This window comes from Phaseolus vulgaris, chromosome 5 (genome assembly GCF_000499845.2).
Source record: "Phaseolus vulgaris cultivar G19833 chromosome 5, P. vulgaris v2.0, whole genome shotgun sequence".
Taxonomy (NCBI): domain Eukaryota; kingdom Viridiplantae; phylum Streptophyta; class Magnoliopsida; order Fabales; family Fabaceae; genus Phaseolus; species Phaseolus vulgaris.
The window spans coordinates 35050675-35065468 of NC_023755.2; the positions used below are offsets into that span (position 1 = coordinate 35050675).

A 14794-nucleotide genomic window follows, 5' to 3' on the forward strand; every position below is an offset into this window, starting at 1 on the left:
ACCGGCTCATGAGGTTGAGGTTTGCACCACTTATATACAATGAAAGGCTCTAATCTCTAGTCGATATGGGATCTCCAACACACCCCCCTCACGCCGAGATTGCCAACTCGTGCGTGGGACTATATATTATGGACAGTCCGATAGCGGCCCGATAGCGGGTGGCACGATAGGCCCAACAAATACTTGCTAGGATAGGTTATGTGGGATCTCCAACATATGTTTGTTTCCTTCAAGGAACCAAATGCTTGTAAGTTTGTGCCAAACCAATGATCCCTCTACTAGTAGCTTGTCAACTGGTATGGTTGCTGGTGTTATGTAACCCTCCAACAGAAACATCCAACGTACTACTTTGGATCATGCTAAGTTTTACTCATAACAGCTTCTACTCACCTAAAGCTTTACTCATAACAGCTGCTACTTTTTGACTATTTTCATTTGACCATGTCCTTAAAAAAAACTACTTAAGAGATCATATATTTCTTTTTAAAAGAAAAATTAATAATTTAAAAAGTATCATATATCATAATTTCAATTATTATAAATTGAAAAATCATATATTTTTAAGAAAATTGTTGTAACCACATGTACTTGTTATAAATTTGATTTATGTAAAAATAAAAATTTAACCCATTCAATGCTATATTATCTTTGGGATAGATATTTTTAGCCATTGTAATGAATTATTTGATACATGTTATTTGAATATAATCTAAGGAGTTAAATTAATCAATTTTTTTGAGTAAATAAGTAATTGATTGGATAACTGGGTAATTAATTACATTGAGTGTAGGAATAATTAGGATAAGTATTAATAGATACTCATTTTAAAGCACAAAATTTATTATAATTAAAAAGATCCCATCTATATCAAATTTTTATTCTTTTTACTTTCACATTGCATACAATTTATAGTTTTAAAATTTTGCATATTTTATTTTTTAATGGTTCCTCAACTAATCACCTCCACTACCTTCAACAATGATCAATAGACTACGATTCTATTTCATAAATAATTATCTTTCCATCTTAATTCATAATATTTTTAATAATTTATTTATATTATCTAATTAATTTACGTTAATCTAATCGACTACAAACTCTTTAAAAAAAAATTATGAATCCAAGCAATATTATTTCTTTCTCTGTTCTCCTTGTTAAATTTTTTTTACTCCTTCTCCAATCCAAAACAAAAACATAAAATTTCATATCTATTATTACTTCAATATTAGGGTTTTATGTTATAAGTCATCAATATCAGTGTAGTATCAAACAACTTGACAGGTCAACAGTCAACTATAGTTATAATTGACAATAACAATAATAAAACATTAAATAAAAATTAGAAAATACAATAACAGAATATAAAATAGTGATAATTAAAAATAGTAGAATGGGTAATTAAATCTATTGTAGGAAGACAAATTTAGTGAGACAAGAAAAAGGAGATTGGTATTTTAGTCTTATTTCTTAATCAACAAGTCCATATCCATAGCCTGATTTATAGTATCCTTTAATAGTTAAAGTTAGAGCTGTGTTTTTTCCTGCAAAATCGTATTTTGAAAGCTTTTAGGTCAATTTATAGTAAACACAAAACGTGTCATGGGAATCATTCTGACATGGCAGGAGCAGCCATGGATGATAAAAAGGGCACATATGAACATAAACTAAGATATGGCTTAAGAAGAGAAAGAAAAACCTAGTTTTCTTCGTCTTTTCAATGGCCAACCAAAACACCCTTCCTCTCTACCAAAAAGTATGGCTGAAACACACCTTCTCAAGAGCAGTGGATTCCCTCATCTTCTTCCTCCTCCTTATGCTTCTTGGTTATCGTGTTTTCTCCTATCACCACTATTCTTTCCCATGGTTTGTTGCATTTCTATGCGAGTCATGGTTCACCATCACTTGGATCACCACCATTTCCACAAAATGGACTCCTGCACAAACCATCACTCACCTTAACCATCTCTTGCAAAGGTAAACCTTTCGCTCTTCTCTGAATTGCTTTCTTGATTCTTTGTAGTACTCACGTGGAACTTTTCTGGACTCAGTTCTGCACTATATAAACAAAGTTTACTAGATTTTGATTATTTATTTATATACATTTGAAAATAACTTTCAATTAATCAAGATATTACTTTTATATTGAACATCAGTTAAAGATTTAAAAGTTAAGTTTTGTTTGAAATTTAGAGGTTAAATGTGTTTTTTATGATTTTAATATTTTTGTAAAAAAGTGTTTTTTTTTTTTAATTCTTGAATGAAATTAATGATTTTTCTGTATCAGGGTAGGTGAGCTTCCACAAGTGGACGTGTTTGTGACAACAGCAGATCCTGTGCTTGAGCCACCTATAATCACAGTGAACACTGTGTTGTCTCTTTTAGCCCTAGATTACCCTGCTAACAAGCTAGCTTGCTATGTTTCTGATGATGGTTGTTCTCCTCTTATCTACCATGCCCTTGTGGAAGCCACCAAATTTGCTAAACTTTGGGTACCTTTCTGTAAGAAGTACAATGTACAAGTTAGAGCACCCTTTAGATACTTTTCTGAGGAAGCCACGGTAGAGAAGAGTGACTTCCCAGAGTTTCAACAAGAATGGTTAAAAATGAAGGTAACTTAATTCATGGTATCAGTCGTTTTGTGTACCATAAGAGAAAGGTTATTTACAAAGATTGATATAATACTGCTTCTCTTTTCTTGTAATGCAAGAAAAACAATATTTATTATGTTTCCTCTTTCTTTCTTTCATGTATCTATTAAATGGGTAAGAAGGTAAAATTGAAGTGTAGATTTGTGTTCTTAATTTTCAGGAAGAGTATGAAGAACTTAGCTGTAAAATTCAGAATGCTTCGCAAGAGTTGAATGCGTGTCCACTCGTTGGAGAATATGAAGTTTTCTCGAAAACACAGATGAGAGATCACCCATCCATAATTAAGGTACATTGCATGCATCAAGCATTTTTGTAAATATTCATACATTACATATTATTGGTGTTGGCAATATTATTTCGCTAGCATTGTGAATCACAGTTTTTGAAATGCCAAAGTTTCTTATCTAATCACTGAATCATATCATGATATTATAATAATTAATCACAAACATGAAGGAGTACAAGAGTAAATGTCCACTTTGTCTTTTTCAACAATAATATAACAGCAATGTTTCATGTTATGCTGGCAGGTACTATGGGAGAACAAAGAAGGTCTTTCAGATGGAGTACCTAACATAATCTACATATCTCGAGAAAAAAGGCCTCAACATCCTCATCATTACAAAGCTGGTGCCATGAATGTGTTGGTAAAATTTATTGGATCTAATCAAATATCTCTTTATCACAAGTTACTTCTTTCTTATGATCTAAAACTTCCCATCATTTGTAATTGGAACAGACAAGAATTTCAGGGTTGATGACAAATGCTCCCTATATCCTAAACGTAGATTGTGACATGTATGTGAACAATCCCAAGATTGCACAACACGCCTTGTGCATTTTGCTGGATCCAAAGGGAGAAAAAGAAGTTGCATTTGTTCAATGTCCACAAAGATTCTATGATACAGTAAAGGATGATGCTTATGGAAATCAGCTGGTGGCTTTGCCTATGGTGTGTCAAATCATTCACCAAACAAATTTACATTCTGAGAAACCTAGTAATAGGTTTATGTGTGAGAAATAAATTTAGGATTCATATTTTGTGTGATGCAGTACATAGGAGGTGGATTTGCAGGACTTCAGGGGATTATATACGCAGGAACAAATTGCTTTCACAGAAGAAAGGTTCTTTACGGCCTTTCTCCTGATCATGACATTCAAACTGCAAAGAAGGATTTTGGTTTCATTGATGGTACTTCTTAAAATGTTATCTGAGATTCACTAAGTTTACATGCTGTCAGAAATTCTCAAATGAATATAATTGTTGAAGCAAAACATGTGACTTAATCTGTTGCATATATTGTGCAGGAACATTATCAGAAAAGAAAACAGTGCAAATATTTGGAGCTTCAAAAGGGTTTGTTGAATCAGCTAATCATGCTTTAGAAGAGATGGCATTTACTCCCAATCATAACCTTTTCAAATCTCTCGATCGTGAGGCAGCGAACCAAATTTCTACTTGTGATTATGAAAACAGCACCGAATGGGGTAAACAGGTGAGAAATAAAAAACAATATTCAACTTGTTACTGCTACAAAATACCACCAAATACAAAACAAGATATTTGGTTTTTATCACACTTTAGAAAGAAAAGAAAAAAACATGTTCTCAAAAGCTTATTCTTAAGATATTTGACATAGGTATTAAATTATTTACACACTAAACTCGGTATGGAGATTTGTCTTTATAAAATTTTGGTATGTATGGTGCTAATATATAGTGGAGAAAAAAAGAGTGTAAACTATGTGTGTACTAATAGTATAATTGGTATTTACATTGTTATTCTATCATAAAAAACATATATGTTAAATTTGTTGACTTGTACTATCACCCTTCATAAAAAACGGAAACTTTTATTGTTGAAATGCATAGAAATTAAACTCAAAAAATATTGATGGTAATTGGTAAACTGGTAAGTGTTCTTTTTATGTAAAAAGTGTTTAGTATGTTGACTAATGAGAATTTGTTAGGTGGGATGGTTATATGGATCAACATCAGAGGATGTACTTACTGGGCTGCTAATGCATAGAAAAGGTTGGAGATCTGAAGTTTGTTCACCAGATCCAATGGCCTTCATGGGCTGTTCACCTCAAGATAACCTGGGCCAAATGGCCCAACATAAGAGGTGGTCTTCAGGGTTGTTTGACATTTTCCTGAGCAGCCACTGTCCAATTTTTGGCACTCTATTTGGTAAGCTCCAATTCAGAGAGTGCTTGGCATATATTTGGCTCACCAATTGGGCCTTGCGATCAGTCCCTGAAATATCTTATGCACTTCTCCCTGCCTACTGCATCATTACCAATTCCAGTTTCTTGCCCAATAAGGTAAGCTCAAACACATCTTTTTTCTTCTTCTAATCTGTGTCTGGTTTTGTATTCCAAAATTCAAATCATGATTTATGCAAACACTTGACTGCCCAAATTATAATTCATGAACTTGTACAGGAAAAAATGCTTGTTTTGCAAATTTTAGCTTTCTAGCTTAGAAAACATCATTTGATGCTAGAATTGTGTGTAAACGTGGTGGTGCAGGAACTGGGCATGTGGTTCCCTGTCAGTGTATTTGTGGTGTACAACGTAGGTACTTTATCAGAGCACTTGATGTCAGGGTTGTCAGCTCGAACATGGTGGAACAACCAGAGAATGGGAAGAATAACAACCATGACTTCATGCTTCTTAGGATTTTTGGACATCCTCCTTAAGCGCTTAAGGATATCTGACACTGTCTTTGAAATAACAAAGAAAGACCAACCTTCTTCTAACAATGAAAACGTGGGTAGGTTCATATTCAACAAGTCTCCCATTTTTGTACCTGGCACAACCATTTTGCTCATTCAACTCACAGCACTAGTTACTGCTTTGTGGGGGTGGCAACAACTTAAAAATGATGGTGCATATGGGCTAGGTGAGGTGTTTTGCAGTGCTTATGTGGTTCTCTGCTATTTGCCTTTGTTGAAAGGACTGTTTGGGATAGGAAAATATGGAATTCCCTTATCCACAATAAGCAAGGCAACTGTGCTAGCTTTCTTCTTCGTTCAACTCTGTCGGAGTACCATTACCAAGTGATCAGTTTTCACTTGGTCCATTTGGATGTGTTTGTAATTCCTAGGTTTCTTTGAAATATGTTCATATCGCACAAGTATGTAGTATTGAGTTTTGACCGAACACGGAATGGCATCAAGTCGTACCAATGGCAAACCTTAGTTTTATCAAGTTTAATCATACTTTTACTTCAGATTTTCTTTTGATAGGTTAAATGTGACTTTCCATAATCATTAGATTATAAGAAAAAAACAAGAGAACAGCTTTTTTTTTTATGTTTTAGCTTCTGAAGCAATTGTTTTAGTTTCCACACACACTTTAATTCATCTTTTTATGGTGCACATTTCTTAGTAGCAATTATTTTAGATCCAAGTGAAGGTAGATCATAACCTTGCATTTATACTATTTGATAAAAAGATATCATTCTCAGCACGTGTGTGCATAGATAAAGTAGGATCTCCACGTGGAAATACAAATGTAGCCTTGAGTTCAGCTAGCCTTTTGAAGGGCGGTGATGGAACTGCCATCGCCGTTGATGGAATCATACCTGCGAAACAGGTAAGCCACAATCAAGGACGCAGTGAGGGTGACGACGTCTTTCCCCGCGCACTGTTTATTGGAGAGAGTGGGGGACCCACTTTGAGGCCCATTGGACCAGTACAAGTAGTCCAGCAACTGGGCCCCTTTTTCCTCCGTGAACCGGTCCGGCTTGAAGCGGTCCGGTTCGTCGAAGATGAGAGAGTCTCTCATCACGAGCTTCTGGAAGCCGCATAGCAACTCCCCCTTCTTCACATCGTAAACGGAGTCGTGAGAGGTCAAACGGAAGTCCTTTCGGGCGCGGCCGAACTGCAGCGGAACCGGAGGGTTCATACGCAGCGTTTCGTAGACCACCGATTGGACGAGTGGCATCTCTTTGACGGAGTCAAAGGTGAGCGTTGAGCCGCCGTTTTCCCTGGCTTCCTTCTTCAGCTTCTCCTGCAACGCGGAGTTACTCGCTATGGCATCAATCAAACTTGGAAGGAAAATGGAGAAGCCCCCGTAGGAGTTGAACCCTAGCACGAAGAGCAAGTTGTGGATTGCTTCTTCTTGGGTCAACCCGAACCCGACTTCGCCTCTGTTTATGGTATCCTTCCCTGTTACTTGCATCAGTCAGTGCATGCACATCAAAACTTCGGCAAACATTATAATTTATTTTAACTTTCACCTAATCATTTTCAACATTCTTTTTTTGCTTTAAAACACTGATAAAAATATTATTAGTCCTTCAAAATAGCCATTTGATGATTATTGTTAATGGTAGTACAAAAATGAGTGTGAAAATTGAATGGCAAATAGGAAAATAAAAGCAGGACCTTGTTGCTTGACGAAGTTATAGAGGTTGTTGTAGTCTCCGCTAACGAGAAAGAAAGGGTAAGCGAAGGAATGGAGGAAGATTTCTTCGAGAGGTTGGAGTATGCCGATGCTGACAGTGGGGAGGAGCTGAAGGGCAAGCCATCGGTTGAGCATGGCAGAGCCTGAGTCTGCGATTTTGGGGTCACGAGATGGGTCTGCACCTGCGAGAACTTTGCAGAGGAAAGTGAAGAGAAATTGTTGTAAAGGGGAGAAATAGGAGACAGATGAAGAATTTGAGAGTGTTGATTCGATGTTGTCCCACAGTATGTCAAGATTGGACACTAGTTCAGATACCCATATGCTCGAGCTTCGTTTCAGGATATCCATTAGGTAGCTCTTCACCTGCATGCCCATTAATCATGGATCAACCCTTCTAACACAAACAAAAATATCTCATCTTCATTCTTCTGGGAACTCACTTACGCTTATTCCACGTGAAATCAATAATTTACTCGGGTACTATTTTAACATTTTTATTGTACCCAATCAATATTACTCGAGTCTCTCTCCAACTAAATCACTCTATTGGAATCATTCTTAAATCTTCGTCTTTAACAAACTCTATCAAGAAATGTAAATGAAGATCAATTCTTAAGGGCACAATCGGGTCTGAAATGGGTAACAAAAAACCAATTAACTCCCTTAAAAAGGACAGTAATTTTAATAACAAATAAGAGATTTCGAAAAGTCCCACATCCATTGCAAATCACAATAGATCGGTGCTTGAAAATTTTACAGGAAAAAAATAAGGTGAAAAATAGTACTGGCTTAGACTTAGATTTATAAAGTGTGACAAAGAATATAAAATACCACCCAAGAACCAGAATTTACATGTTTAAGAGTCAGAATTTACAGAGTGAGTTTGTTAAGTCTAATAAATTAGTTACTAGTTTATAAATGAATTTGACTATTACTAAAGTGTTTGAGTAATTTATGTTAGAAGTATTTATACTTTATGTAACTTATTTAATTTTGTTCAATATTATGTTTGTATATTTTAATATATTTTCTTATTATTCTTTATTTTTTAATATTTTTTTACTATTTTTAATTTATTTTTATCAATTATTATCTATTTCAATTTTAAGGAAATAATTAATTATTTTTGATAGATTATTTTTTTAATTTATTATACAATTCAAATTAAAAAAAATTATAAATGTTTCATTACTTGGTGCTATGTGTAAATTTATACGATAAAACTCTACAAAAAAATCAATATAACAATAAATTAAATTAAAAAAATGATCATAAAGTAATTAGAAATTAAATTTGATTAACACTCTTTTTATTGACTCATTTAAATAAAATGATGCGTCCAAATAAAAAAATACATACAACTTTTAAAAAATAGATAAAAAATACTAAAAAGTTGAATAAAATTTAATTATTTTAAAGAAATATAAAATTATAAGTATATATACTAATAGATTTTTATTTAGTAACACAAATTTTATAATTATATTTTTTGTCCATTTATATTTATATACTGGTTTACTAAATACTTCTTATCCAATACATTAATTTAATAAGAATCTTATAAGTTAAGAATTTATTAAATATAATCAGATAGTATGGTGAATCACAATTTTAATATTATAATCCCACCAATTAACTCATTCTATTAGGTAAAAATAACAGCTTTAATATACTATAGATTGATACTCAAACAAATAGTAATTAAATGTGCTCAAACATCCGAAGCTCATAATAACTAAACAAGCTCATACATTCACGATGTAGTTTCAGGATACAATCCAATTATGCGATCCATAAAGTAATATTGTTTTTAGCTAAAAGTTCACTAAATAATTATTATTGAAAGAAATTGGGATTTCATAAAACTAACCTGAAAGAGAAATGAAAAAGACAACAACGAAGTTTATGTTTCAAAGATATTTAATTGTTTAATGATATTTAAGAGAATTAATTTTAACGTGATTGTTGAAATCTTCATTATAATAATTTTATTTAATTTAAATTTATAAATGCACGTCCAACAACCTATGAAACTCAGACACTCCTCCTAAATGGTGTGTCGATGTCCGATACACTCATATGACACATGTAGCATGTAGGACACGTATCTTTGAAGTGTCCAATTCAAAAAGTATTTGTTATATTTCTAACAATTTTAGTACGGTTCTAACACAATTTTAAAAAAAAAAAATACATTAATTTTCTAAAAGACAAACTTTATTGTATAAATTATTATTATAATTATAAAAATAAAAAACAACTCCATGTGAACCAGTCATGAAAGACATCTTTCTACTTCAAAAAATAATCTGAAACATACTTGTGTACATAAATTTTTATTGTCAATTTATATAATTTATAATTATATAATATATAGATTTGTGTGTGGATCTTATATTTTAGAAATTGTATGTATTTTCGTATCGGTATCGTATAAGTGTCCGTGTCATTACTACATAGAGAACGACTAATATCTATCAATTTTTCAATAGACAAATAAATCCTCATTCAATTTTCTGAAAATTCGCTCTTCTCGGAAAAAGACTAAAACATGTTTTTTTTTTCTAAAAACATAAATTAAGAGAATATATTTTAGCCTTTGTGAAATACAGTGAAAGAGAGAGGTTTAACTGTGATAAATATTTTTTTAGTTCTTGATTCCATTTAATATTATTAAATTTACATTAAAAAAGCTGACAAATTTACTTATTATCTATACAACTTAACTTCTTATTGATGCGCTAATATTATTAAAACAAGTAAAGATTTATACATTGTTACTATATCAAATTTAAACCATTCAAAAAATCAAACTTAAACTCTTTTATGAGCGTATAGTTCACACAAACAAAATTTCTTACCTACCCAACTATGTTGAAAAACAGAAATTCAAATTACTAATTTTTTCCAATTCAATTTATATGGATATTTAAAAAAAATGTACTTAAGTAACACACACTTATTTTGCTGAGAAAAAAAACACTTATTTTAAGTAATACAATGACATGTATAACCTTTCTCTAAAGCATTAGCTCAATTAGGAAAGGATAAAACTTGGATATAATTTTTAAGTATTTTATCAAGGTTTTATTTTCGTAATAAAAATTGTATTTCAAGATTCCGGAAGTAGATAAAAATTTAATGTTAATTAAAGAACATTTAACAAACTATACAACATTTTTTTTTCATTTCTTTGACTTAAAGTTTGAACTATATCCAACAACACAAATGAAGGCTTTTCATTAAAGTGGCGCCAATTCACTTTGTAAGTACAAAAATAGTAAAAAAAAAATTACGACTTGTGTTAAAACAAGTTCTGTTATTTTCATTTAACATTCAATTATTTTCAAGTAAATTCTTCCTACATCCAAAATTATTTTTTAACCTGCATCCAACACAATTTTAAAATTCCAAACCTACCCTCTATTTCAAAATGAAAATCCAGAATAAAAAATAATACATTTTAAAAAAATAGATTTGGAATAATTTTTTGTGTTCTGAAAATAAAAATCCCAAAAAAAATTCAAAAACTAATTCCGAATAAGAAAATCCGTAATAAAAAAATAATATTTTTATCTAACAATTGTCTTATTTTCATGAGGATTGATAATTTTACACCCAATGCTCCAAATTACATTCATCTTATCTATTATTTTACAAAAATACCTCTATCATATCAGTAATTCAACACTTAAAAAAAAATTGTAATTTGGAGAGAAAAAAAAAATGAGATGTCAAAAAATTATTTTTCTATTTTCATTTAACACTCATCAGTGAAATGAAAGTAAGAAACTATGACCACATAATAATAATCCACTTAGACATGGTACAGTGTACATTCAGTGAACTGTGATGTCTCAGTTAACTAGTCCCTATTATCCCCACACTCTCTCTACCCACACATTTTTTCATTTCAATTTTTTTCCAAGCGTTTCACAAAACAAACGATAGAAAAAACCTATGGCACACGTTATTATTATTTTTATTCAAAAACCGATAATCCCACATTTTTCTTTTTCTCTTTCTTTTATTCATACTATTATTTATTCGCAGTGAAAAACAGTACCTCCCTGACGAAAGAAAAAATCTAACTGAAACTTCAATTTCTTAACCTAAATAACGCAAATTCATAATTCAGAAACAAAATTGAATGAATAAATGAAGAAGAAGAAGAAGAAGAAGAAGAGTACCTTGGAATGTTGAGGTTCGGAGGTGTCCTGGTACACGCCGACCCTGATTTTTCCGGTGAAGTTGACGTCGGGGACAAAGTCTCCGATGAGAACGTCCTTCTTGTCGACGAGGTCCAGGTCGAAGAGGTGGGAGAAGGATTTGACATCGAGAACTGCGATGACGTTGGGATTAACGTTGGTGAAGAAGGGGAAGGAGGGAGGAACATTGGTGCGGAACACCGTGCTCTTGTACTTCTCCATTCGCTTCTTGAAGAAGCTCTCCGGCTTCTGGAACCAGAAGTAGTCCAGTCGATCCGACAAGGGGCCAAGCAACGGTAACCCATAACTTCCTGGAATCTGCCGGATCGGGAGCTCCGTCGCAATTGCCGCCTTTGCGAGAGATGGCGGTGGCAATGACATGGTGAAGGAGGGAAGGTGTTTGGGTGTGGTGCTATTGCTCTGAAGCAATAATGAGGAGGAATGAAGTGTTAAGATATTATTATTATTAGGAAAAATATTGTTTTACAATTTCTTTTTCACTCACATCTACTTTATAATTTAATATATTAATAAAATATTATATTATAATAATCACAATTAATATAGATAAAATATTACAATACCATAATAATTTTTAGAGTTATGTAATGATTGGAAGAGAAATGATAAGATGTAAAAGTATGATGTTTTTTTATTATTATTGTTGTGTGATAAGAGAAATTGCGATAAGGGTGGGGCATCCCATCTCTTTGTCGGGACTCTTTTGAGTTTCATGTGTTAAATGTGTATACTGTAGTCCTATCATCTTTCTATATTCTTCATTTTTGTGGTAGAGAAGAACAAAAATTAAAAGTGAAAAAAATAAAAGAAAGAAAAATTCTTTGATTGGAAAATTAAATTAGTTTATTTATCTTTATAATTATATTCACTGTTAATAATTTTATTATTATGATAATTTAAAAAACCAAAATGTTAAAGAAACAAATTCATAATGGATTATGTTGCTCTCATATTTCATTGTGATCGTGTAAGGTTAAAACTTATGATTTTTTTTTCCACAAAATAATAGATAATCATGTCAAACAACTTTTCACACACATTTCACAAGAAAATCTTTATAGTTGGCTAGTTCAAACATTTTTTCCTTCGTTTTTTTTCATAAATATTTTTTTCTCCTCTCTCCTGTGTTAAAAAAAATATCTATAAAACACATCAACAACTTAAAATTTGAGTTTCATAAGAATTTCACATTAAAAAGGTATATTAACATAAAATTGTGAGGTATGTCTCTTTAAAGCTTCATCGAAGATAAAATATGAATCGAGAAAAATGAGTACATGTCTTTAACTGTAATAGAAATTTGAGGTGAGTAATATTTCACATCTTTGGTACATATTTTTCTGATAAAAATTTTAAGTGATAAATTTCACTAGACGCTACGTTTGTATCCAAAAGGATCCTTCCTAATTAGTTGGAAACTTTCCATCGACCTTTCTTGCATCGATGTGCATTCTCCATACAAGGTCTCCTTTCTCAAAGATTCTCGATTTTACCTTGGAAATATACCTCTATGTTGCCCTAAGCATGCATGCTTCTTCTCTTATTCGGCTTTTGTCTCTGAATTCAATAATTAGGTTGAGGCTAACCATCAGGCTTTCTTGGTTCAACTTCAGATCAAACATTTTCTCTCTCAAAGAAGGCTCTCCCATTTCCACAAGAATCATGGCCTCATTGTTGTATGTCAAGCTATATGGGGTTTCTTGGGTGGTTGTTTGAGGCGTGCATCAGTAAGCCCAAAATACCTCTATTAACTTCTCTATCCATCTTCCCTTTGAGGACTCGAGTAGCTTCTTGAGTTTGTTCGAAATGACTTTGTTGGCAGTCTTTGCTTGCATGTTGGTTTGTGAATGCCCTATCGAGCTAGTGATAGGCTTTATGTCGAGTTCCTCGTAACAAGTTACTAACCCTCAGTCGATGAACTGTCATATGTTATCTATGATGATCGTGTGAGGGCATATGTTCTACCAAACAAAATTTTGCAAATTTTTTGTCGAGATTGACACGAGTGGTTTGACTCCAATCCACTTTGTGAAATAGTCGACTCCTACCAAAATAAATTTGCATTATCCCTTCCCCGAACTAAAGGGTCCAATAATGTCCCCATACAAAAAATGGTCATAGGGACAAGATGTGATGTAATTTCTCAGGCTTCGCATGAGATAATGTGTCATGCTCTTGACACTTATGGCATTTTTTTACGTATTATGTGCAAACCCTCTGAACGGTCGGTGAATAATAACATGTCCTCTTAACTTTGGACATCATGGTTCGTGAATGGTTCCCGTAGTCACCATAATAGATTTCTCTTAGCACATCTTCGGCTTGGTCTAAAGAGACACACTTAAGCATTGGCTGAGTGTATCCTCTTCAAAAAAAAGTTCTTGCCCACATATGACGCAACGTTTTCTCATGGTATTTTCTTCCTTATCCTTGTACGCTCTGTGCTCCAAGAAAGAACTTCTTGTTAGGCGTCATCCATGTGTCAACCTCGTTCATTGGCAAGCATGCGGTTTGGCCTACACTTGGGACTTTAAGTGAGACTTGTATGATCGATCGGTGATGATTTTTCTTCTTAATTGTGGAGAGTTTAGATAATAAGTCGACCCTGACGTTATTTTCCCTCTGAATGTGTTCGATGCCCACACTTTTGAACTTCGATATGAGTCCTGAGATTGTGTGGTAGTATCATTGTAATAACGAGTCCTTGACCTTGAATTCGCCTTTTACCTGACCGACCACCAACTAGGAGTCACTTTTGCATACTATTTCTCGTGCTCTCATATCGTAGGCTAAGGTAAGGTAAGACCATGATGGCCTCATACTTTGCTTGATTGTTGGTTGTTTTGAACTCAAATTTAAGACTTTTCTCAAAAAGAAGGTTCCCTGGTCCTTCCAAGACTATGTCGATCCCGCACAATTTTTTGTTGGAAGACCTATCCAATTTGATTGTTTGTTCGACTTTGAGCTCAACTTTGTGGAAAAATATGTCAAACCTTGTGACTTGACCGCTCCTCTTGTTCGTACCGGATATTAAACTTTGAAAGTTTGACTAACCATCCAATGGTGTTTAACAATACATGTTTCACCTACAACAATCTTTATTACATACGCACAAAATTTACCTATAATTAATTTTCTAATGACAATTAAAAAAAACAATACAATTAAAAACAAAGAGCTCAATTAAAAAAAATAGTTCAAAAAAACTTACTTAAATATTGACAAATAATTGACCATTTTAATGAAATTTTTCTTTTAGTTACATTTTCTTTTCATTCATAAGAATTAATATTTTATTTAAGATTATCACGATGAATTACCATTTAAATACCTATATAAAAACTTTATAACAAATTGTGTGTTTTTTAAAATCATAATTAACTATGTAAGTTAAACTCTTTGAATGAATTCATACTCGATTTCTTTTAAGACATTGATTAAGGTTAAACTAATATTGTACATATATGTCCAAGTATTAGAGTTAAGTATAAATAATCGGTGCTTT

The 14794-nt window shown here is 32.7% G+C and overlaps 2 protein-coding genes across 2 annotated transcripts; one reads left to right on the top strand and one right to left on the bottom strand.

The window, feature by feature from the left end:
- The first annotated feature begins 1672 nt into the window (after positions 1-1672).
- On the top strand, positions 1673-5962 carry LOC137835564 (cellulose synthase-like protein H1). The gene is made up of 9 exons (XM_068644127.1): positions 1673-1974; positions 2285-2609; positions 2809-2934; positions 3179-3295; positions 3388-3600; positions 3702-3840; positions 3957-4144; positions 4619-4972; positions 5180-5962. The coding sequence occupies exons 1-9, from the start codon at positions 1718-1720 to the stop codon at positions 5711-5713; spliced, it is 2253 nt and encodes a 750-aa protein (XP_068500228.1). The 5' UTR covers positions 1673-1717; the 3' UTR covers positions 5714-5962.
- Positions 5963-6062: 100 nt separating this feature from the next.
- Positions 6063-11789, bottom strand: LOC137835565 (fatty acid hydroperoxide lyase, chloroplastic). The gene is made up of 3 exons (XM_068644128.1): positions 11251-11789; positions 7042-7423; positions 6063-6822 (listed from the first exon to the last, which is right to left on the bottom strand). Exons 1-3 carry the CDS (start codon positions 11647-11649, stop codon positions 6179-6181), a joined length of 1425 nt encoding a protein of 474 aa, XP_068500229.1. The 5' UTR covers positions 11650-11789; the 3' UTR covers positions 6063-6178.
- Positions 11790-14794: the final 3005 nt, after the last annotated feature.